Genomic DNA, 23332 nt, shown 5'->3' with positions numbered 1-23332 from the left:
GGGATGTTGAATCCATCGTTAAGGGGTTGACTCTGGGGGCACGAAGCTGGGGAGACGGGAAGTAGAGGTCACGATCTTTACTCCTAGTAGTCTCCTGGGAAGGTTCAAGGTTAGACCCTAAGTGCCTTGAAAATTCATCAAAGTCTGCCCTTTTGAGTTTCTTGTCACTACCTGTGCTAACGTAAAGAAGCCCGAGGCATTTCTGTTAAAGAGACTTATTTCGTGAAAATATTTGCCCTTATCATTTCATTCTCACTGATTTAACTTCTCACGTTCCTGCAGATTCCTTTGCTCTAGTTCTCCCGCAATATACTGGTGCAAAGCCGTATCCCGCCCATTGTTCGCTGGCTCCCTTGCTTGAGCTCCTCCCACTGCTGGAGGCATCTTGGGGAGCTTCGCTCCGCCCCAGGGCCTGTCCCCGGCGGGGCCCCGCCCCCGGCGCCTAACCCCTCCCACTGCCCCGCCCCCGGCGCCGAACCCCGCCCACGGCCAGTCTGGAGAGCCCAGCCCAGCTCCGGAGCCCGCCCCGGGCCCACCACCGCCACCGCACGGCTGCCCGGCCTGGGCCTCCGCGTCGCCATGGCTGGGGGCCGTGGGGGCCCCGGGCGCGGCCCGGACGAACCGCCGGAGAGCTACCCGCAGCGGCAGGAGCACGAGCTGCAGGCTCTGGAGGCCATCTACGGCGCCGACTTCCAGGACCTGCGGCCGGACGCGTGCAGATCGGTAGGAACGTGGCTGGCCCGGGCGGTGCTGGCGTGTTGCGGCCCAGCCTTTTCTCTGTGACTTCCCCTGGCTAGGCCAGGCCCGGCCTTGCCGAGGCCGAGCCACAGGCCCTTTTTGGGATTCTTCAGTCGTTCAGTCTCTCCCGATTCCACCCACGCTTACTTTTGGTCCTTGCACCCGCAGCCGTTTGGCTGGTCTCCGGAACCCCCACCTGGGCCGAATTCTTTCACAGCCTTGGCTCCAGGTGGACTCCTCTCCCTTACCTGACACTGCTTCTCATTTCCACTGACACCCCGTAACATCTCTGCCTCCTTCCAGCCTTGCCCTTCCCCCCGCCCAAGCCCTTGAATTTGATACAACAGCGTATCATAGAGATGATTGCAACTTTGTTCTGAGAACGCTTTGGGCGACTTTCACAGACCTTACGGATCCCCCCAGTCAGAATTCTCTTTAAGTCTCACCTTCCCTTGTGTTCAAAACTATAAGTCGTGTTATACCCCACTGTACTCCCCAGGTGTCCTCTCTGTTTTCGGAGGTGGAGGAACTTCCTTGAAGGAACTTACCAGAGAGTATATAGAATATATTCATCTTGGCGGTAAGGAGAGTGCAAAGGAGTGCGCTGAGTTAGACCTTTTAAATGACATTTGGTTTAAAATATTATTTCCCTTTCTGTCATGGAGTAAAGGCTTATTATACGCGTTGACCCTGATGGTTTTTCCCCCAATTTTGGAGAATTATCTCTGAGTATTGATTGTCATTTAACAAGCAGGACCTTCCTTCATCTGCCTGTAATTCCTGCATTTCACATCTGTCTTATGGACCCATCCAGGATTTCCTCAACAAACAGGATCTTCTTTGTAGCTTTCAGAGCCAAACCTTCTCCCTCTCTCTCCAAGGGCTTCTTCCTTCATTAAATATGTATTATTCCAGCCATCAGGGAAACAGCCCAGGGCAAAACAGATCAAACCTCCGGTCCTCAGAGAGCGTACTTTTCTTTTTTTCTTTTTTAAATGTTTGCTTATTTTTGGGAGAGAAAGAGAGAGTGCCTGGAGCACAGGTGTGAATGGGAGAGGGGTAGAGAGGGGGGGACCGAGGATCCCAAGCAGGCTCTGCTGACATCTGCAAGCCTGGTGTAGGCTCAGACTCACGAACCCTGAGATCATGACCTGAGCCGAAATCAGATGCTTAATCAACTGAGCCACCCAGGCACCCCAGGGACCTTACTTTTCTAGTGCTTAAATTTCAAGAGTTTTTTTTTTTTTAACCTGAAGTAGCAAAAAAGGTAAATATCCCCCTTATACTAAAATAAAAACATAACTTTCTGGCGATCTGGTAACTTCTCTTTCTAAACACTGAGAATCAGGACATAGGCCCACTAAACAGCCGAAATGGGAGTTACAAAGTGTACCCGCTGTACTCCAGGCAAAGCCTGTAAGACTTCCCTTCCAAGCTACTTTATTTACTTATACACGCTTAATTATCAAGTTCTAAGGCTGCAGAAAAATGAAAGGAAAAGGTGCTGCTGTACGTGGGGATATCAGTAATCCCAGAATTTACAGTTGGTGGTCTTTGTAACAAGAAAGAAGATTAACAAAAGCAATAAAAGGCTGGCAGAAGAATTCAGATAGCTGTCTGTGGCTCCTGGCCCAGGGTGAATAGCCTCTATACTTTCATAGGCCTTGCAGGCAAATAACTGGTGGCCATTAACAAGAAGCAGAAGTGTAGTCATTCAACAAGTACTTATTATCACCTGCTGTTTGCCAGTCTTCAGGGAGAGGTTACGCAGGTCCACAATCCTTTCTCAAAAACACTAGCGATTTGTTAGTTTTAAAAATTCAGAAGTGTTTGTGTTCACGTCCCTGTGTGCACATTCCATACCTTGGTGTGGGGGCTGGCGGGGGGCAGCGTCCAGAATTAAACACAATGAAATGTGAATGTTCAGCTATTCACACTGACTGGGATCAATAAAGGCTTTTAATAGCCTCATCATGTCAGGCTGCCAATTTGCTGCCGATTTTGCTGCCAATAAATTCAGATCAGAATTTATTGACCTGAATAAGTTTCAGGTTTCTTTAACTTTTGGGGGGGATGTGTTATTATGTAGATTGCAGTTTACGAGCATATGTATATCATTTATAAACATTTTGGGAGTGAACGCTAAAAATTATATACTAAAGATCAGATACTACTAGATTAAAATTTAATTTACTCTAGAGTTACATGTTTATTATTAATTATTTTGGTTTATTTTCCATGTCAACAAAGGTCTGTTTATTTATAATCTGATGTCTGTCCATTGCAAAGTTTCCTCCCAAAAGCTTGCTTCTGTCCTTGGGCCTCCCAATAGTATACGAGAGTCCTTGTTTTCCTACTTTTTGCCAGTATTGTGAACGTCAGGCTTTTTCATCTTTGCCAGTAGGCGGATGAAACATTTTTTTTTCCTGCTGTATTGTCTATTTTATTTTATTTTACTTTAATTTTTTTAGTAGTCTCTGTGCCCGGTGTGAGGCTCGAACTCAGAACCCTGAGATCAAGAGTCACACGCTCACCTGACTGAGCGAGCCAAGCACCTCATGTATTTTTTTTTTTTCTTATTCATTTGTCAGCTATTTTATGTTTAAAACATTTTTGAGGGAGGAGGCAGAGTGAGGGAAAGAGGATAAGAAGTGGGCTCCAAGAGAGAGAGAGAGAGCCTGATGGGGGGCTTGAACTCACTAACCGCTAGATCATGACCTGAGCTGAAATCGGACACTTAACTAATTGAGCCATCCAGGGACTCCTTCTTTTAATTCTTTCATGACTTTGTATTTATTTATTTATTTGTTTGTTTGTTTTTATTTATTTTTGAGAGGAGGGAGGCCAGAGAGAGGGAGAGAATCCCAAGCAGGCTGCCTTATCAGGCTTCTTTATCCGTTCATCAGTCTATGGACATTTGGGCTCTTTCTATTATCTGGCTATTGTCAGTAGTGCTGCTATAAACATTGGGTGCATGTGCCCCTTCAAATCAACCTATTTGTATCCTTTGGATATATACCTAGTGGTGCAATTGCTGGGTCATAGGGTGGTTCTATTTTTAATTTTTTGAGGAACCTCCACACTGTTTTCCAGTGCAGATGCACCAGTTTGCATTCCCACCAGCAATGCAAGGGGTTCCCCTTTCTCCAAATCCTTGCCAACATCTGTGGTTTCCTGAGCTGTTAATGTTAGCCATTCTGACAGGTGGGAGGTAGTATCTCATTGTGGTTTTGATTTGTATTTCCCTGACTGATGTTGAGCATCTTTTCATGTGTCTGTTAGCCATCTGGATGTCTTCCTTGGAAAAATGTCTGTTCATGTGTTTTGCTCATCTCTTCACTGGATTATGTGTTCTTTGGGTGTTGAGTTTGGTAAGTTCCTTGTTTATTTTAGATACCAGCCCTTTATCTGGTACGTCATTTGCAAACATCTTCTCCCATGCCCTCCGTTGCCTTTTAGTTTTGTTGATTGTTGTTTTCTTCACTGTGCAGAAGTTTGTTTTGTTTTTTTTTTTTATCTTAATGAGGAGAAAAGAGACACATTCTTAAACCAGTTTATTTTGTTGGCCCTGAGTGTTAGGAAGTGCCCAGAGAAAAGCACATGAGACTCAGCAGCAGGGGATGTGTGGGGGCATTGGCTGTGTGCTCCTCTGTAACAGTGGAGGAGAGCATCTGGCTTCACGATCCCAAGGAGAAGCACATACAACTTCTATTTTATAATTGCTTCCATTGCTACTTTTTATGCTGGTTTCATTTCACTTGCATTTTAATCTTTGAAACAAATTGGTTTTTTTCTCATGTATATCTTATAGTTAATATATTTTGTATCTGATACGTTCTGCTTTGTGTTTTCCTCTTCCTTAGTGTTCTCAAAATTTTTTGGTTATCCCTTATTTTATTTGCCTGCAAATATTCCAGGAATTTGTTACTTCCTTGTGTCGGTTAAGTCAGAGAACTTTACCAACACTGTTCTAATAACCATTTATCTTTCAAATGCACAAAGGATCCCCTCCCTACCCCCTCCCCAGCACATCCTGATTGTTACATCATTTTTAATGGAGCCCTGTTCAGCTCCAGGACTCCTTGAATGCTTTAATGTGAGCTAATGCTTGATATCCTAAACATAGCTTGTCTAAAAGCCTCTTCTCATGTTGAGAAGCCTTCCAGTTTGCTCAAGGAAAGCCTGGCAAATAGTCTGTTCTTATGTCTAAAGTCACTTTTCCTGGACTGTTCTTACCCCCCCACCCCCAATGTGCCTGTATCGGGTAGGATTCACTTTGGCTACATGTTAAAGAAAACTTAACAAAATTCAGTTTGCTGCGCGCAGAAGTCTGGGGTCTAGGGCTTTTTCTAAGTTGCTGTTCATGGTCCAAAATAGCTGCCTGAGCTCCAACCATCATATCTGCATTCCAGTCAGCAGGAAGGAGATAGGGATAAAGAAGTTGCCTGTGTTAGTTCTTTCATCTTATTAGCCAGAGATTAACCCAATGGCCACACTTAGCTGCAAAGGATTGCATCCAACTAAAAAATCAGGGGCTCTGTTGCCAAGAAATAAGGAGAGAATGGATATTGGGGGAACAATTAATGGTCTGCTGGGAAATACCCTGAAGTTTATGTCCTATGGAGAAGTATATCATTCTGATCCAGTTAAATTGTGAGCCAAAGATAAAGGCCTTGAAAGTAGCAGACACCTGGGGGTGCCTGGGTGGCTCAGTCACTTGGGGAACTGGACTCTTGATTTTGGCTCAAGTCCTGTCTCACGGTTCATGAGTTCAAGCCCCATGTCAGGCTCTGCACTGACAGTGCAGAACCTACTTGGGATTCTCCATCTCTGTCTCTCTATCTGCCCTTTCCCCACTTGTGCTCTGTCTCTCTCAAAAAAAAAAAGAAAAAGATAGCAGACACCTGATAGCTCGGTGCCCCGCTCTTGGAGCTAGTTTTACTGGGTACTCAGATCCAGACAAGCTGGTAGATTTTGTCCAGTAGTATGTCATTCCTCAGTGGCCTCGGTCTGTTCCTTCATCCAAGCCCCCGTCACTGGGCTCGTGCGCCTGGTAAAGCTCTGCAACCTCTACGCACCCAGGAGTCTCTTCACTTTGTTACAAAACTTCCTCTTCCTCAAAGTTTGTTTTTGGCATTACCTGGCTCACCGCCATTGTCACTGCTGTGCTTGGTGTCCTGTTGTGGAAATAACGGGAACACTACTAGACCTGCATGGTGTATGGCTGGTCCAGCCCACGAGGGTCTGCAGGGTGCTTACAACTTCTTTAGGCCCCAGTGTTCTGTATATGCTGTTCCCCCTTGTGCTTCAGGTACTGCCCCAGAGGCCTCCTCCCCTGAGGCTTGCCAGCAAGCTGTAACTGGATTCACTGTGCTTTATGAAGCATTCCCTTTAGTAAAGAATATCTTCAACCTGTGTAATCCCCCAATCGGCCTCGTTTTTCTGAAGGTTGCTTCCTGTTCCCGTGACTCTGGGCGCACAGTGAAGGGCTCTCTGTACCGTTTCCTGTAAGGCCTAGTTACACTGACGTACACTTTTCACTTCCTTGATGAAGACAAAAGGGAATGTTAAACCAGATCTGCTATCTTACCTGTCCCGGGATACCTCACTTCATGTGGTACGTGTCTGTGTGTTGGAAGTTCATTTCCACCCTGGGCCCAGGAAAGACCTATCCTTTGGTTTATGTTTGTAGTTTCTACTTACGCAGCTTGCTGATAATTTTAGTTCTGCTTACGTTGACCTAATTCTTGCTCCTTGAAGCTATAGAGGGCTACTCTCGTTTTGTTGCTTCAAAAACAGAAGATCTGCTGTTAACTCCTGGGTGGTGTGCTTGCATTATAACATCTTGACTTGCCCATCGTACATTGGGCTTGTCAGGTAGGGAGTATTTTACTTTAAGAAAACCGTTTGTGTGGCATTTCCCCTCATTTTCTTACCTATTTCTTTGGCCTCTTGTAAGCTATTAGTCATACAGAGTTAGAGCAATATTCTCACTGGTTTGTTCTGAAATAAAATTTTCACTGGTCAACAGCCAAGTTAGAAAATGAAAGGCAGAATAATGTGTAAGTGAAGATTTATTTTTATTCTTAAAAAAAAATTTTTTTTTGATGTTTATTTTTGAGAGAGAGAGAGACAGAGCACGAGCAGGGGAGAGGCAGAGAGGGAGACACAGAATCTGAAGCGGGTTCCAGCCTCTGCACTGACAGCAGAGAGCCTGACATGGGGCTCAAACTTAGGAACCATGAGATCATGACCTGAGCCAAAGTTGCATGCTTAATCGACTGAGCCACCCAGGGGCCCCATAGTCTTTTTTTTAAGTGAAGATTTATTAGTATAAGATAAATTGACCCCCCTCCTACTTTGATACTAAAGCATTCTCTGTTTTCTGAAATGAATATATAATAGGGAGCAAAAATGTATTTTCTTTCTTTCTTTCTTTCTTTCTTTCTTTCTTTCTTTCTTTTTTCTTTTTTTTTTCTTTTTTTAGAGTAAGCTCTCTATGCCCAACATGGGGCTTGAACTCCCAATCCTGACATCAAGAGTCTCATGCTTCACTGACTGAGCCAGCCAGGCGCTCCCAAAAGAGTATTCTCTTGACAAAATGATAAGTTGGTGATCATAATGTCTTCCCAAACTTTGTGGCCTGCAAGATGAGAAAGGCTGAAAAGGTTTGATCTGGTGGAGAAAGCACCGGTAAAATTTTGTTTGAGTCTAGCCTTTCTCTCAATTTTTACATCCCTACCATGCTGGATTCTTGTTAGAAAATGAATAACAGTAACAGCAAAGACTGGTTGGAAAGATTTACTTCAAAATAATCTCAGGTGGTGTTTGCGGGTAGGGGTAACATATAGATACACAAGGTTGGCCATCAGTAGATAATTGTTGAAACTGTATGGTAGGCACATGGAGTTCATTGTATCCTTACCAGCTCGTTTGAAATTTTCCATAATAAAAGGTTTTTCCAAAAGTGAGTCTGTTGAAGAAGACTGGCTGGTCATGGCAATAATCTTTCCTTTTCTTCCTAGCAACTAAGTATCTTAGCTGCTCTTAGCAGCTACATGCTTCCTATGCAAAGTTCTGTCTAATATATAGAGCAGGGAACGGCTGTCTGCCGTGGTTAGAGGGGAACTAGGAGGCCTGGAGCCCTGTTAGTTTAGTCTCACACTCAAACCTTTGAGGCTCCTCCGCGGAAACCCACCAGCCTCTCCCTGCTTGTTCTTCTCACGTTCCTCTGTCATTCTAAAGAAGGGCCCCTCCTCCTGTCTGTCTCTCTTGTGCCCAGGATCCATGGCTGTCTGCCCTCTGATAGGTCCTAATTGTGTCTCTTTCCAGTTCTTCTGTAGTATTCCTTCCCATCAGCATCCTCACACGCTCTAGTATCTCTCATCTTTAAAGACAGAGCAAGAGATACCTCCCTTGCTTTCACATCCTCCTCTGTCTGTGGCCCCATTCTCTGTGCACTTAAGGCCCAAACCTCCCTGAAGGGCTTGTCTAGACTCACTGAGTCTCACCTTCACCCCTCATCACACCAGGGTCTGCGTTCGGTGCCCGTGGAGCCTGCTCTTGGCAAGGTCACCTCCAGGCCCGTGTTACCCCAGCAGGGGATGGTCTCTGTCCTCAACCCGTTCCACCTCAGGAGCATCTGGGACAAGGCCTGTTCCTTCTGTTTCCCTCCCTGGAGACCCAGTCTTTTTGTCCACCTTATCTCACATACACCTTCTTTCTCCTCTGCTACCAACACAGGCTGAATTGTTACAGTAGCTTTTGACTCTTGCTCTTACTCTACCTTGTTCACTCTTTACTCAGCCACCAAAGTGATCTTTCAAAATATATGTTGGATCATATCATTCCCATCTTAAAACCCTGCCCGATATTTCACCTGGCTGACAAGGCCCTTTGTGCCCCGGCCGATCTTCATCACACCTGCTTACCTGGTTTCTGCATCCCTCCTCAGTTCCAGGCATGCTGGCCTCCCTTTGGTTTTTGGAATACACCAACCTCTTGCTCACTTTGAACCTCTTCACGTGCCTTTCCCTTGTCTGGAATGCTCCGTCTCTGGCTTGTCTCACCTTAGGTGTGGTGTCCTCAGATGGGTCTTCCTGATGACCACGTCCAAGTATGTTCCCTCACATCCACTGCCAGTCGTTCTCGAATTAGAGTGTAGGGAGACAAAGATTTTGCTTTTGTCTTCTTAGGGGTCTCTGGCTAGATATGAGAATTTAATTGATACGAGATGAGGCAGACCGACAGGAGAATAGCATACAGATTCTTTACACGTAGATAGGAAACCCCATAGGAAAATGAAGACCCAAAGAAGTGGCCAGACCTCGGTGTTTAGATGGTGGGTTGAACAAAGAGAGGGAATTGTGGAAAAGTAACTAACAAATCCGGGGAGGCTGAAGAAAGACAAGAGTCCTTTTACCAAGTTCTGTTTGTACAGAATTCTCTCGGCCTCGATATTCTGTCTCTGGTAGTGAGAAGATTTCCTTCTTAATATAGGAGGGCATCTTTCACATGAGAGTTTTATCGCCTGCTTTCAGGAAGAAAAGAGAAGGTTGGAGGGCCTTTCTTGCACCTTCTGTTTTTAAGAACCCTAGGGGCGCCTGGGTGGCGCAGTCGGTTAAGCATCCGACTTCAGCCAGGTCACGATCTCGCGGTCCGTGAGTTCGAGCCCCGCGTCGGGCTCTGGGCTGATGGCTCAGAGCCTGGAGCCTGTTTCCGATTCTGTGTCTCCCTCTCTCTCTGCCCCTCCCCCGTTCATGCTCTGTCTCTCTCTGTCCCAAAAATAAATAAACGTAAAAAAAAAAAAAATTAAAAAAAAAAAAAAAAAGAACCCTTAGCTCAAAATAATGCTCATGCCAACGTGGCGTATTTTGGGGTGCCCTATTCCATCACCGTTCAAGGGCATCACACCTTCTCTTCAACAGCACTTTCCGAACTTGAACCTGTGTATTTATTATTTGTGTTCCCAAGTTCCGTGACAGCTGGAACCATGTCTGTTTTCTCTCTTTGGTGTGCTACCAGTGCCTGACAGAGCGATGCCCAATAAGTGTGGGTGATGAGGCGTGATGGCTGAATGAGTAGATAAAAGACCTCCTGGCTCACGGGGTGTTTAACCCTTGCAGGACCACGCAGAGCCTTACCACAGCTTTTAGCAAGGATTAGGATAAAGCCTCATGAAAACTGACCTTATGTATTTTATACGCATGGTTGATGAGAATTTTGTTTATTATGTAATTCGGGGTACCGTGTGTTGTAAACATCTGTTAGAATTTAGTGTTGCTAAGTGCTTTCTTGCCCCTGAAAGATTTTTATGCCTTTCCTTTTCTGGGAAGTGTGAAAGAATGTCACATTTCCCTTTTTGCCCTGGCTACTTGTGTGTTTCAAGGCAAAGTCAAGGCTCAGCCCCAGCATCTCGGATCGGCACTAGCAAGGGAGCAGCTAATGAGAAAGACACAGGTTTGGAGTCAAGGTTGGATCTGAAATCTGGCCTTGTCGCCGTGTACCTGTGGGCAAGAAACGGAAACTTTCTGAGCCCGAGCTGCTTGCTCTGTAGAACGGAGATGGGGCCTACCTGGCAGAGTTGGTGAAGTGCCTGGACCAGGAGAGTACACGTTTCTTCCCTCAGCGTCCCTTCTCTCAGGGATGAAATTATAGATAATTATAGATATTATAGATAATATAGATATTATAGATAATATCAGCTGCCTCAGACCTTTTTTGGAAAAAACACATTTAATAAGTTAAAGAACAATAAATAGAATATTTAGTTATTTGGCGAAAAGCAGTTGGATGAAAGCATGTCCAAGTTAGAATCGCCATCAGATTTCCATGATAAGGTTTTCACTTGTTATTATCTCATTACTCAGATTCCAATTGAAACTCTTCCTGCTCAAGAGGTCCTTCCTTGGCATACCTGTCTGACTCTATCATTTTGCCTTTCTTTCTTTCTTTCTTTCTTTCTTTCTTTTTTTTTTTTTGTTAATGTTGATTTATTTTTGAGAGAGAGAGAGCAGGAGAGGGACAGGGGGGGGGGGCGGGGCGGGGGGGGGGCGGTAGGGGCGGGGACAGAAGATCTGAAGCAGGCTCTGTGCTGACAGCAGAGAGCCCAATGTGAGGCTGGAACTCAGGAACGGTGAGGTCCTGACCTGAGCCAAAGCTGGATGCTTGATGGGCTGAGCCACCCAGGTGCCCCTGCCTTGTTTTCTTTACAGCACTCATCACTACTGAGAATACTCATTTGCCTTCTTTTTTTTTTTTTAATTTTTTTTTCAACGTTTATTTTATTTTTGGGACAGAGAGAGACAGAGCATGAACTGGGGAGGGGCAGAGAGAGAGGGAGACACAGAATCGGAAACAGGCTCCAGGCTCTGAGCCATCAGCCCGGAGCCCGACGCGGGGCTCGAACTCACGGACCGCGAGATCGTGACCTGGCTGAAGTTGGACGCTTAACCGACTGCGCCACCCAGGCGCCCCTCATTTGCCTTCTTATCTGTATTGGCCAGTTAGGCTCATGTCTGTCTGAATTTACCCCTGTACTCCTAGCCTGTAGATCAGTACCCATGCATAATCATGGGATCAGCGCTCAGTAACATCTATTGAATGAATGGAAGCTTACGTGGAATGTTTGGCTCACTCCTTAGATAACTTTGAAAGGGAAAATGCAGTCTCTCTGGCACGGGTTTTGTTTTTATTTTTTTATTTTTTTTATTTAAAAAAAATTTTTTTTTTCAACGTTTATTTATTTTTGGGACAGAGAGAGACAGAGCATGAATGGGGGAGGGGCAGAGAGAGAGGGAGACACAGAATCGGAAACAGGCTCCAGGCTCTGAGCCATCAGCCCAGAGCCTGACGCGGGGCTCGAACTCACGGACCGCGAGATCGTGACCTGGCTGAAGTCGGACGCTTAACCGACTGCGCCACCCAGGTGCCCCACGGGTTTTGTTTTTAAACCACACTTTAGGAAAAGATGACCGAACACCTATATAAAAGTACAACTACAACTTACTATTTGAAAAGTTGAACATTAGAGCTAGATGGTCATTATCTTAATTGCTCATGGTTGGCTCTCTGGGGCAGGAAAAAAAATTTTTTTTTTTCTTTTTCTCTTTTAGGTCAATGAGCCTCCTGAAATCAATTTAGTTCTGTACCCTCAGGGCCTAACTGGTGAAGAAGTATACGTGAAAGTGGATTTGAGGGTCAAATGCCCACCAACCTATCCAGATGTGTGAGTACATTTATGAATACCTTTTGATGTGACATCACTTCTCTGTTTTGACATCATGGAACCAGATTGACATTAATGGTATTTCCTTCTTCCTGCCTCCATTCCACTTAAAATTTCATTCCCTGTCACCTGTATTTCATCAAAACTACATCAGCAGTAAACATTTTTATGAAACCTGTCTCATGTTAAGTCTGCTTACAGTGGTAGAACAGTCACTCCAGATACTAATATTTGCTCCGTGACCAATTGTTTGCTTTTTCTGATGTGTTAATTTTCTTCTTTCTTTTTTTCTTCTTTTCTGATGTGTTAATTTTTGTTTAATTCTTCCTAAATTGGAAAGAGGAACAATCTAGAAGAAAGGGATGGGGCACCCGGGTGGCTCAGTTGGTTAGGCGTCCAACTCTTGATTTTGGCTCAGGTTGTGATCTCACATTTGTGAGATCGAGCCCCGTGTTGGGCTCTGCGCTGAGCATGGAGCCTGCTTGGGATTCTCTCTCTCCATCTCCCTCTGCCCCTCTCCTGCTTGCATGTGTGTGTGCGCGTGCGTGCACACACTCTCTCTCTCCCAAAAAATAAAAATAAATTAAAAAAAGAAAAAGATAAACGTGTGAGAACCAGTAGAACCCTTGTATACTTAGTTTTAAAATGTGGTTGGTGTTAAAACTTAGAGTAGCAATAGCTTTCTGGGCCTAATGGAAGTTTTATTCCCTAGAGGAAAAAGGAGTTTTGAGTCCCTCTGTTACTAGGGGCACTGCTGATGAGTCTCCACCATGCAGGGCTTGCTGTATCCCAGTGATGCTAGAAGTGCTCTTCAATCTGTGAGACAACCACAAGACCCCACCATTTTCAAACTCCCCCTGAAAGCGTACTGCCTCTGGGTGAGAACCACTGGTAGAGCAAGAGCGTTGGCAGTCAGTGGTCAAGTATTGCATGTGAGCAACTAACTGGGGTAGGGGCCGAGGGAGGGAGAGAGAATCCCAAGCTGCCTCCATGCTATCAGCACAGAGCCCAATGCAGGACTCGATCCCACGACCCTCAGATTGTGACCTGAGCGGAAATCAAGAGTCGGACGCTCAACTGGCTGAGCCACCCAGGCACCCCACATATTGCCTTTTTGAAGTATATGTATATTTCATGTAATCTTTCCTGAGACATTACACACGGAGAGGCAGATTGGCTTGGATGATATTTGTGGTTTGAGCTTCTTGTGCAGGAACCAGTGGAGAAAAGTGACAAATAAAAGGATGCAATGCCTCACAGAGTGGGTGGTAAATTTATGGAAATTTGTTATCCAGAAAATTCAGAGAGGTCAAGATGAGCTGCTTGAATCTAGTAACCCTCTTTTGCCTCTAACACTGCGCCTAGAGTAGGTATAGTAGGTATTTAGAAAGTTAATTAATGAATTAGTAAAAGGGTAATTACATTTATGAAAGAAAAACAAGGCAGTGTCTCTCTAGGTTTTATTTTGCCTGACACCAAATAGGTGGTGTCTTTTCTGACAGCTGGGTTCGGTTTTGATATGAACTAGCCATGTGTTGTGGTTGTCGTTGTTTGAGACAGAGACGGAGGGTGCAAGTGAGTGGGGGGTGGGGGAGCAGAGAGAGGGAGAGAAAGAGAGAGAATCCCACAAGGGGCAGAGGGAGAGAAGCAGGGCTCACCTGATGTGGGGCTTGCGCTCACCAGAAGTGGAGCTCGTGCTCTCCTGAACTGGGGGGCACGAAGTCACCCAAAGCTGGGCTCGTGGTCCGTGAGATCATCACCTGAGCTGAAGTCACATGCTTAACCAGCTGAGCCACCCAGGTGCCCCACAAACTAGCTGTGGTTATTGCAGACCTCACGAGTTAAGGGCTCAGTTCCACAAAACTTCAAACCCCAGTTGCACGTACCGCATTTCCAGTCAACCAGCTGTAAATATGGCCTTCAACCCTGTCCTTAGGTTTGGAAATTTGTTAGGACAGCTTGTAGAACTCAGGAAGGCTTTGCTTTCAACTAATTACCAGCTTACTATAAAGGACATAATACAGGATGAGCCGAATGAAATAGGTATGTAGGCAAGGAATGTAGTTTGTCAGCCTTTGGACATTGACAGGTATTCCCTGGGGACACAGTCACCCCTGATTGAGAACCACTACACTAGGGGACCATTCTGGCAAATCTTGATGCGTCTAATTGATAAAAATATTTTGGGATGATTTATTGATTGATTTTATTTTGAGAGAGAGAGTGTTCCTGTGTGCCAGCAAGGGAAGGGTAGAGGGAGAGAATCTCAAGTAGGTTCCATGCCCAGCATGGAGTCCCACTGGGGGGGCTTGATCTCATGACTGTGAGATTATGACCTGAGCCAAAATCAATAGTCAGGCCTGGGTGGCTCCAGTCAGTTGAGTGTCTGACTTTGGCTCAGGTCATGAACTCACGGTTTGTGAGTTTGAGCCCCGTGTAGGGCTCACTGTGCTGTCAGCTCAGTGCCTGCTTTAGATCCTCTGTCCCCCTTTCTCTCTGCTCTACCCCCCTCCCCCACCCCTGTCTCTGCCCCTTCCCTGCTTGTGCTCTCTCTCTCTCTCAAAACATTGAAAAAAAAAAAAAAACAAAAAAAAACCATTGGAGTCACCCAGGTGCCCTGGGATGATTTCTAAAAAAGAAAAAAAAAAAAACACGGAAATGATTATAAAAGAGCCATAAAGTAGACATTATAATCTCAGCTATTTAAAATTATTAATTATGTGCCAAGGACATAGAAAGCTGAAAAAAAATTGGGGGGGCGGATTTTTAAAGTTTAATTATTGTAGATGGGTTTTTTCATCATTCTATTAACATTGATTGCTATATAATGACTGCTGAATTAAAAAAGTTATGTAAGGTTTGACTTGGGGGAGCATTCTTATTGTTGGAGATGATATGGTACAGGAAAACTTTGTTTTGCTGCAAGATAGTCTTGGATGCAGATAGTCTTTGATGTGAGAGAGTTGTGGGTTAGATGGACCATATTCAGGACTGTATGTATGGCCTTTCCTTTCTTGTTCTCATATGTATGAACTCCTTTCTCTCAGGTTTCCATCTATCCAAGGAGATAATGATGTAGCAACCTACCACACCAGGGCAGTGAGAGAACGCAGAGGTAGTAAAATAGTAAAGGCTTTGCTAAACTAAAATCCCATCAGTTACTCAGAAATAATTGGTCGGAAGTAGAGCCAGCTTCTCTTCAGCGAAATCAAATAAAGTCGGTTTGATGTCAGTGAACTGTTATTGGATATCTGTTGATGGGGAATCAAGGGGAAGCTGAGGAGTGGCGGCTGCGTACCTCGCACAGAAAAGTGTTGAGTCTCGCTTGTGCTCTGCAGGGAGACGAGCGTGCTGGGCATCCTTGCAGAGCACACACAGGTAGATTCAGATGTGAGTGGGTGAGTGAGCATTTCCATATTGTTGGCAATCACAAGGAGTGACACAACATGCATGTAGTGGGGATGCTGGATGGATCGCTGAGTCCTCGTCTGCTTTTTGGGTTTTTTTTTAAAGATTTTATTTTTACGTAATCTCTACACCCAACGTGGGGCTCGAACTTAAAACCTCGAGGTCAAGAGTCACGTGCTCCACTGACTGAGCCAGCCAGGTGCCCCAACCGAGGCTTCATCTTGCCTGGTTGTGCTTGGCCTATTTTATGCTGGAGCACAGGAATGAGCCCAGAGCACTTGGACTCTTGCGGGTGAACTGTGAGAGCTGGGTAATTGTTGGGGGCAAGTCAGAATGGAGCCCAGTAAGTCTGGTCCCCGCGGGCTTCTCCCCCAGGGGCCACAGGTGACCCCATGTCAAGCAATGTGTCAGCAGAGTTGCTGGGATGCCGTTGAAATCCTTTGAGATGAAGAGAAATGCTGCTGGTGGTACAGAAGCCTGTAGGAAATCCCTGGGCCTCAAGGTTGCACTTAGCAGATATTAACGCAAAGAGGCCATACTTTTTTGGCATAACTCCTTTTTGTCTTTTTCTTTTCCAGAGTCCCCGAAATAGAGTTAAAGAATGCCAAAGGTCTGTCAAATGAGAGTGTTCATTTATTAAAATCCCACCTAGAGAAAGTGGCCAAAAAACATTGTGGAGAGGTAAGATATGTTTAACTGGAGTTGTAAGAGGACAGTAGAAATCTCATCCCGTTCACTAGTGTTCACCTTCCTGCCTTTTCTTTGGCTTAGAGGCTGTTGCATTGTACCTCAAACCCAATTTTGATAAGAATGTTTTTTGTTGCTAGGTACAAAGAGGAACATTGTTATGTGTATTTTTTTTAATTTATGGTTTTGATTAATGATAATTCATAGAGTGTGTATCAATGGTATATTGATGCTTCAAAATTCTGAAAAGAGTCCATGTGACCCTGGCCCTACTGTGTGCACGCTTTGGACCTGGCATCATAACTTGATACTGACTTGAACCTTTACACTGGAAAATGTTTGCAGACAATTTCTTTTTTTTTTCTTTCTTCTTTTGTGTATATTTTGGGGAGAGTGCAAGCAGGGTAGGGGCAGAGAGAGGGGGACAGAGAATTCGGAGCAGGCTCTGCACGGACAGGCTGATAGTAGCCAGCCGATGCGGGGCTCCGACTCACAAATCATGAGATCGTGACCTGAGCTGCAGTCGGACACTCAACCGATTGAGCCACTCAGATGCCCCCAGACAAGTAATTTCTGACCAAACCTTGCCACCTGCCCGTGTTTCATATCAGAAGAGCTTACTGTTTTCCTTCTCGGTGATTAGCGACATACTCTACTCCTTCAACGTCCCTTTTGTATCTTAGCATTTCCATTTAGTTACTAATTCTCTTTTAATCCTCCGCACATGAAGATATGCATGAGCTTCCCCTTGGGTGGTAGATCTCGCTGGAGGGCTAGACTAGGTGACTTACTCTGGGTTTCTTAGCCCAGACCAGTTCCCTTCAAGTATCATCTGTCTTTTCCTCGCTTTTGTGTAAAATCACTCATATTCACATGAGCCTAGGCAGCTCATGCTTAAGTATCCCATCCTGTAAAAACTGAGAAGAGTTAAGGAAGGACTTACCCCAGGCCTCTGTGTCTCTTTTGGACTTGTGGTAAAGTGACTGGACTGTTTTCCAGTTACGTTCTATAACACAGCAAGTCACAGCATGACCCGCTCACCCCTCTCCCCCCGCCTGGTACTGTTTCCAAGATGTTTAGTGATTGTTGAGCTACAGAGGTGATTGTAGAACAGCCTGGATAAAAAGCTAGTCCCTAGGAATTATTCCAAAGTTTTCTCTAATTAGTCTGATGTCTAACTGAAAAATAACGCGGAATTATATTGAAAATTCGACTATAGAATCCTCTGGCTTCTTGGATCCGTAATGTGTGATATTTTTTTGAAAATATCTTTGCTTTATTTTTTACAAGACAGTATTATTAATTGTATTCACTGAGCTGTACACTGGATCCCCAGGACTTATTCATTGTATAACCAGAAGTTTGTACCCTTTGACCAACATCGCTTCCCTTCTCCCACCCCCAGTCTCTGTTTTTAGGAGTTGGGCTTTTTTGGATTCCACATATAAGTGAGATCATCCAGTATTTGTCTTTCTCAGTCTGACTTATTTTACTTAGCATAATGCCCTCAAGGTCCATCCCTGTTGTTGCCAACAGCAGGATGTCCTTTCTCGTGGCCACAAAGTGTTTCTGTGTGTGTATATGTGTACCACATCCTTATTCATCCATTGACAGACACGGAGGTTGTTCTCATGACTCGGCTTTTGCGAATAATGCAGCAATAACATGGGGGTGCAGATATCTCTTCAAGATCCTATTTTCATTTCCTTTGGTACCCAGAAGTGGGGTCGTTGGATCATATGGTAGTCTGTTTTTATTTTTTGAGAAAACGATCTCACTGTTTTCCACAGCGGCTGAACCAGTCTCATTCCCATCAACAGTGCCCAAGGATTCCCTTTGCTCCACATCACTTGTTATCTCTGATCTTTTTGATGACAGCCATTCTAACAGGTGTGAGGCAATAGCTCATTGTCCTTTTGACTTGCATTTCCCTGATGATGAGTGATGTTGAGCACCTTTTCATGTACCTGTTGGCCTTCTGGATGTCTTCTTTGGAAAAATGTCTATTTAGATCCTCTGCCCATTTTCTAACTGGATTATTTGGGATTTTGTTGCTGTTGTATGAGTTGCTTATATATTTTGACTATTCGCTCTATCAGATAGGTGATGTACAAATATTTCCTCTCATTCCATAAGTTGCCTTTTCATTTTGTTGATGGTTTCCTTTGCTGTGCAAAAGTTTTAGAATTTGATATAGTCCCACTTGTTTATTTTTGCTTCTGATGCCCTTTCTTGGGCTTTCTCTTAAATTACAGTTTTTACTTTGAGATAATTATAGATTCACATGGAGTTTTAAGAAATAATACTAAGATCTTATGTACCCTTTACTCAGTTTCAGGGATGTTATGTAAGTGGAATCATACAGTATGTATTCTTCGATACTGACTTTCCTTTTTTTTTTTTTTTTTTTTTAAAGTTTATTTATTTTTGAGAGAGAGACTGGGAGTTGGGAGGAGCAGAGAGAGAGGCAATCCCAAGCAGTCTCCCATGATGTCAGCGCAGAGCCCGAACCGGGCCTCAGTCCCATGAACCATAAGATCGTGACCTGAGCTGAAACCAAGAGTGGTTGCTTAATCCACTGAGCCACCCAGGTGCCCCTTGGCTTTCTTTTCCCTGAGCATAATTCTCTAGCATATCCAGATTGTTGCATGTATCAGTAGTTATTATTTCTAAGTAGTATTCCATGGTATAGATATACCACTGTTGATTTAGCCATCCACCAGGTGAAAGACATTTGAGTTGTTTCTAGTTTTTGGCTATTAAAAAATGAAGCTGTTGAGTGATTCATATATAGGATTTTTTTTTAACGTTTATTTTTGAGAGAGAGAGAGAGCGTGTGCACAAGCAGGGGAGGGGTGGAGAGAGGGAGACACAGAATCCAAAGCAGGCTCCAGACTTCCAGCTATCAGCACAGCACGGGGCTTGAACCCACAAACTGTGAGATCATGACCTGAGCCGAAGTCAGATGCTTAACCGACTGAGCCACCCAGACACCCCTATAGGGTTTTTTTTTTAATGTTTACTTATTTATTTTTTTATTAAAAAAAATTTTTTTTATTACGTTTCTTTATTTTTGAGAGGCAGAGAGAGAGAGACAGCATGAGTGGGGGAAGGGCAGAGAGAGAAGGAGACACAGAATCCAAAGCAGGCTCTAGGCTTCGAACTGTCAGCCCAGAGCCCGACGCGGGGCTCGAACCCATAAACTGTGAGATCATGATCTGAGCCGAAGTCGGACGCTCAACCGACTGAGCCACCCAGGCGCCCCTTATGTTTATTTTTTTTTGGGAGATAGCACACATGAGCTGGAGAGGCACAGAGAGAGGAGGACAGAGGATCCGAAGTGGGCTCTGTGTTGACAGCAGACAGCCCAGTGGCGGGGGGGGGGGGGGGCCCTGAACTCACAAACTGTGAGATCGTGACCTGAGCCGAAGTTGGATGCTTACCCGACTGAGGTACCCAGATGCCCCTCATTAAAAAATTTATGTTTTTATGTAAATATAAATTTTCATTTCTCTAGAATAAATGCAGGAGTGCATTTGTGGGTATATGTTAGTGGCATGTTCAATTTTGTAAGCACCTGCCAAACTTTTCCAGATTGGCTCTAGCACTTTACATCCCACCACCAATGTGTGAGTGATCCCGTTTCTCCACATCCTTGCCAGCATTTGATGTTGTCGTTTAAAAAAAAAGTTTATGTATTTATTTTAAGAGAGAGAATGTTCTAATGCACACAAGCAGGGGAGAGGGAGAGAGAATTCCAAACAGGAATGAGCACAGAGCCCGACACAGGGCTCGTTCTCAGGAGCCATGAGATCATGAAGTGAGCTGAAATCAAGAGTCGGATGCTTAACTGACTGAGCCACTCAGGTGCTCCAGTGTTGTCATATTTTTTATTTCAGTTGTGTTGTAATAGATGTTGTGATCATTAATTTGGTCAACTTGGCTAGACTATGGTACCCAGATATTTGGACAAACGTTGTTCTAGGTGTTTCTTTGAAGGTATGTTTTTAGATGAGGTTAACATTTAAATTAGTAGAGTTTGAGTTAAGCCGATCACCCTCCATAATGTGTGGGCCTCATCCAGTCCCTTGAGGGCTTTGACAGAAAAAGACTGGCCTCCCTGGAAGCGGAGGGAGTTGCCAGAGGGCTGTCAGACCACAACTGCCACAGCAGCTCTTTGCTGGGTCTCCAGCCTGCTGGTCTACCCCACAGCTTTTCAACTTTCCAGCCTCTGTAATTGCATGAGTCAATTCCTTAAAATCAGTCCCTCTCTCTGTACATGCACACACACACACACACCCCTACCTTATCCTATTGGTTCTATTTCTCTGGAGCACCCTGGCTAATACAGATAGGTGTTGTGAGGTGATGGTGGGGTGGCTGGTATAAATAAGGAGAGGCTTCTGATGACGTCACATTTGAGCAGAGTGCTGAGAGAAGCAAGACAATCAGCCATATAGGTACAGAGGGAGAGAGGGACAGGAGCCACTGTGGAAAGCAGTTATTTTCATCTAGTCCTGTATATCGTATCTGATGTGTTTGCACAGAAAATGCTACTAAATTAAATCGATTGGCAAAAGAAAACCCCTGCACCGCTTGACTCTTCCCTCCTTTCTGGTGTGGAATTGGTTTCTCATTGACATCACAGAAACTGCCTACTTTCCCCAACTTTTCTTAAAAGAGCTTGTCTTTGAAGAATTTGCATCCTACTTAGACTCTAGACTTAACTATAAAGTGAAGCATATCCAGTGAATGCCACAGCTTCTGCTATAATCAGAAAATACATTGGGGTGCCTGGGTGGCTCAGTCGGTAAAGTGTCTGACTTCAGCTCAGGTCATGATCTCACAGTCTGTGGGTTCGAGCCCCTCCTAAGGCTCTGTGCTGACAGCTGAGAGCATGGAGACTGCTTCAGATTTTGTGTCTCCCTCTCTCACTACCTCTCCCCCACTTGTACTCTATCTCTTTCTCTCAAAAATAAATAAATACTAAAAAAAATTTAAAAGAAAAAGAAAATACATTAACTTCCTCCAACCAGAGCTGTGGTGTCTTTGTATTTGCTCCTCAAGAGGAAGGTAACTGACCACTAAATGAACTGACTGTATTCTTGTGTACAGTGACTTTTATTACTAATTACCACCCTCTCAAGTCCCTTTAGAAATAAGAATTTTTAGGGGTGCCTGGGTGGCTCAGTCGGTTAAGCGTCCGACTTCAGCTCACGTCATGATCTTGCGGTCCGTGAGTTCGAGCCCCGCGTCAGGCTCTGTGCTGACCACTCAGAGCCTGGAACCTGTTTCGGATTCTGTGTCTCCCTCTCTCTCTGACCCTCCCCCATTCATGCTCTGTCTCTGTCTCAAAAATAAATAAACGTTAAAAAAAAAAAAAGAATTTTTAAACTGCCTTATTGTAATTGAGGAAAAAGAAAATTCTCAGTGGCGGTCCTCATCTGCAGAAGGAGCTTGGCATTCTTGACCTCGTTGGGGTGGGGGTTGGAGTGGTCACTTTGGGGTCCCAGAGACCCTTGTGCTATGAGCTTACCAACCTTAGATGTGATTTATGACTCCTAGGGGTGCAGGAAAGTGGCTCCTATGCTCACATAAAGAATGTCTGAGAGGGGGGCATTTTTCCTTCTGGTCCTATCCACGAGTGCTGCCCTACATGGGAATGAAATTCTTTCTTAGTATGGATCAGCCTCCTACTGACCTGTTACTAGCAGGGAGAGAGTGAGGCCTCGAAGTGTTTGCCTCTGTACCCCAACGTATGTTTTCAGTACACTGTATGGACAGATGAAGGCTTTTAAGCTGGCGATGATTTTTCAGCCATCGTTATCTAGATAGGTTTTCTAGTTGGGAAGGTACTTTATTTTTGTGCAGTGTTAATAAATCCTTTTATCAGATTTGTTTGTACAGAAAAAAATTTTTGTCAGATTTATTATACAGAAAATGCCAATAAAGTAAAAAAGGACTGTAAAAGAAAAGTGAAGTTTTTTGTCTGGTGAGCCCCAAAAAAGCTCTCTCCTGCCATGATTGCATCGTATATACCTAATTCAGAACGTGGCATGGCAAAGTGAGTGTCACCGTTGTAAGCGGGCCTCTGACAGCCTGCCTGACTTTCTGTAGTCTCCTTTGGGCCCTGTCTTCCGGTCATTTTACCGTTTGTGGTTGATTTTCATCTGCATGTTTAGGTGATGATATTTGAACTGGCCGACCACGTGCAGTCCTTTCTCAGCGAACATAACAAGCCCCCTCCCAAGTCTTTCCATGAAGAAATGCTGGAAAGACGGGCTCAGGAGGAGCAGCGAAGGCTGTTGGAGGCCAAGCAGAAAGTGGAGCAGGAGGTGAGACCCTTGTCCCTACCGGCAGCCGAGCCCAGAACACCGCGAGCTCCTCTGGGTTCTTTCTCTGTCTCTGCCTACACACTTATCTTTATTTAAGTTTTGCTCTGCGTTTGATTCAAGAACTTTAGATTCACATGAGAAGAGGCCCAAAGAGTGACTGAGAAATATTATGAGTGGTTTTCTCCATATATATATATGTATGTATGTATTTCCTCCCAATATATTAATGCTGCTCCTAGAACCCTCAGTCTAGTCCAGATCTTTAAAGAGAAGAGAAGAAGGTTTGTTTAACCAAACTTCTTTTATTTATGGTCTTTCTGAACTTGTTAACCTGCACACAAATTCACTGAGGGTTTTTTTTTTTTTTAAGTTATTTATTTATTTTGAGAGAGAGAGAATCCCAAGCAGGTGTTGCACCACCAGTGTGGAGCCCGTTGGAGGGGCTCAAACTCACAAACCTGGAGATCATGACCTGAGCTGAAGTTGATGCTTAACCGATTGAGCCACCCAGGCGCCCTAGGAATTTACTGAGTTTTTTTTTTTTTATGTTTATTTATTTTTTTTGAGAGAGAGACAGAGTGTGAGTGGGGGAGGGACAGAGAATGAGAGGGAGACAGAGAATCCGAAGTAGGCTCCAGGCTCTGAGCTGTCAGCACAGAGCCCGACACAGGGCTCGAACCCACAAGCTGTGAGATCATGACCTGAGCCGAAGTCAGACACTTAACTGACTGAGCCACCCAGGTGCCCCGGAATTTACTGAGTTTTACTGAATTTTCTTCTTCCTTCTGTGGAACAAGTATCCCCTACCCAAATGAGTACCAAAGCCAGAGATGGAATTTTTTTTTTATGTTCACTAACCATTTGTATTTTTTTCTTCAATCTGTTTGCACAAGTGTGTACACTCCTGTGTTATTTTTAAAATCCTTTCACCGGGGCG

At 44.6% G+C, this 23332-nt stretch overlaps 1 protein-coding gene across 4 annotated transcripts in view; it reads left to right on the top strand.

The window, feature by feature from the left end:
* Window positions 1-493: 493 nt before the first annotated feature.
* The window catches only part of EIF2AK4 (eukaryotic translation initiation factor 2 alpha kinase 4), a 109460-nt gene continuing 86621 nt past the window's right edge, over window positions 494-23332 (top strand). For all 4 annotated transcript variants that reach the window (XR_007152828.1, XM_047861810.1, XM_047861811.1 and 1 more), the window contains exons 1-4: window positions 494-723; window positions 11853-11965; window positions 15952-16054; window positions 22243-22395. Coding sequence is in view for 3 of the 4 variants with exons in the window: in XM_047861810.1 (XP_047717766.1) it covers window positions 580-723; window positions 11853-11965; window positions 15952-16054; window positions 22243-22395 (513 nt within the window). In the remaining variant the exon portion in view is untranslated. The remainder of the gene's footprint in view (window positions 724-11852; window positions 11966-15951; window positions 16055-22242; window positions 22396-23332) is intronic.

The sequence above is a fragment of the Prionailurus viverrinus genome, chromosome B3 (genome assembly GCF_022837055.1).
Source record: "Prionailurus viverrinus isolate Anna chromosome B3, UM_Priviv_1.0, whole genome shotgun sequence".
Taxonomy (NCBI): domain Eukaryota; kingdom Metazoa; phylum Chordata; class Mammalia; order Carnivora; family Felidae; genus Prionailurus; species Prionailurus viverrinus.
The sequence above is the reverse complement of the archived record's forward strand: the minus strand, read 5'-3'. Positions and strand labels throughout refer to the sequence as shown.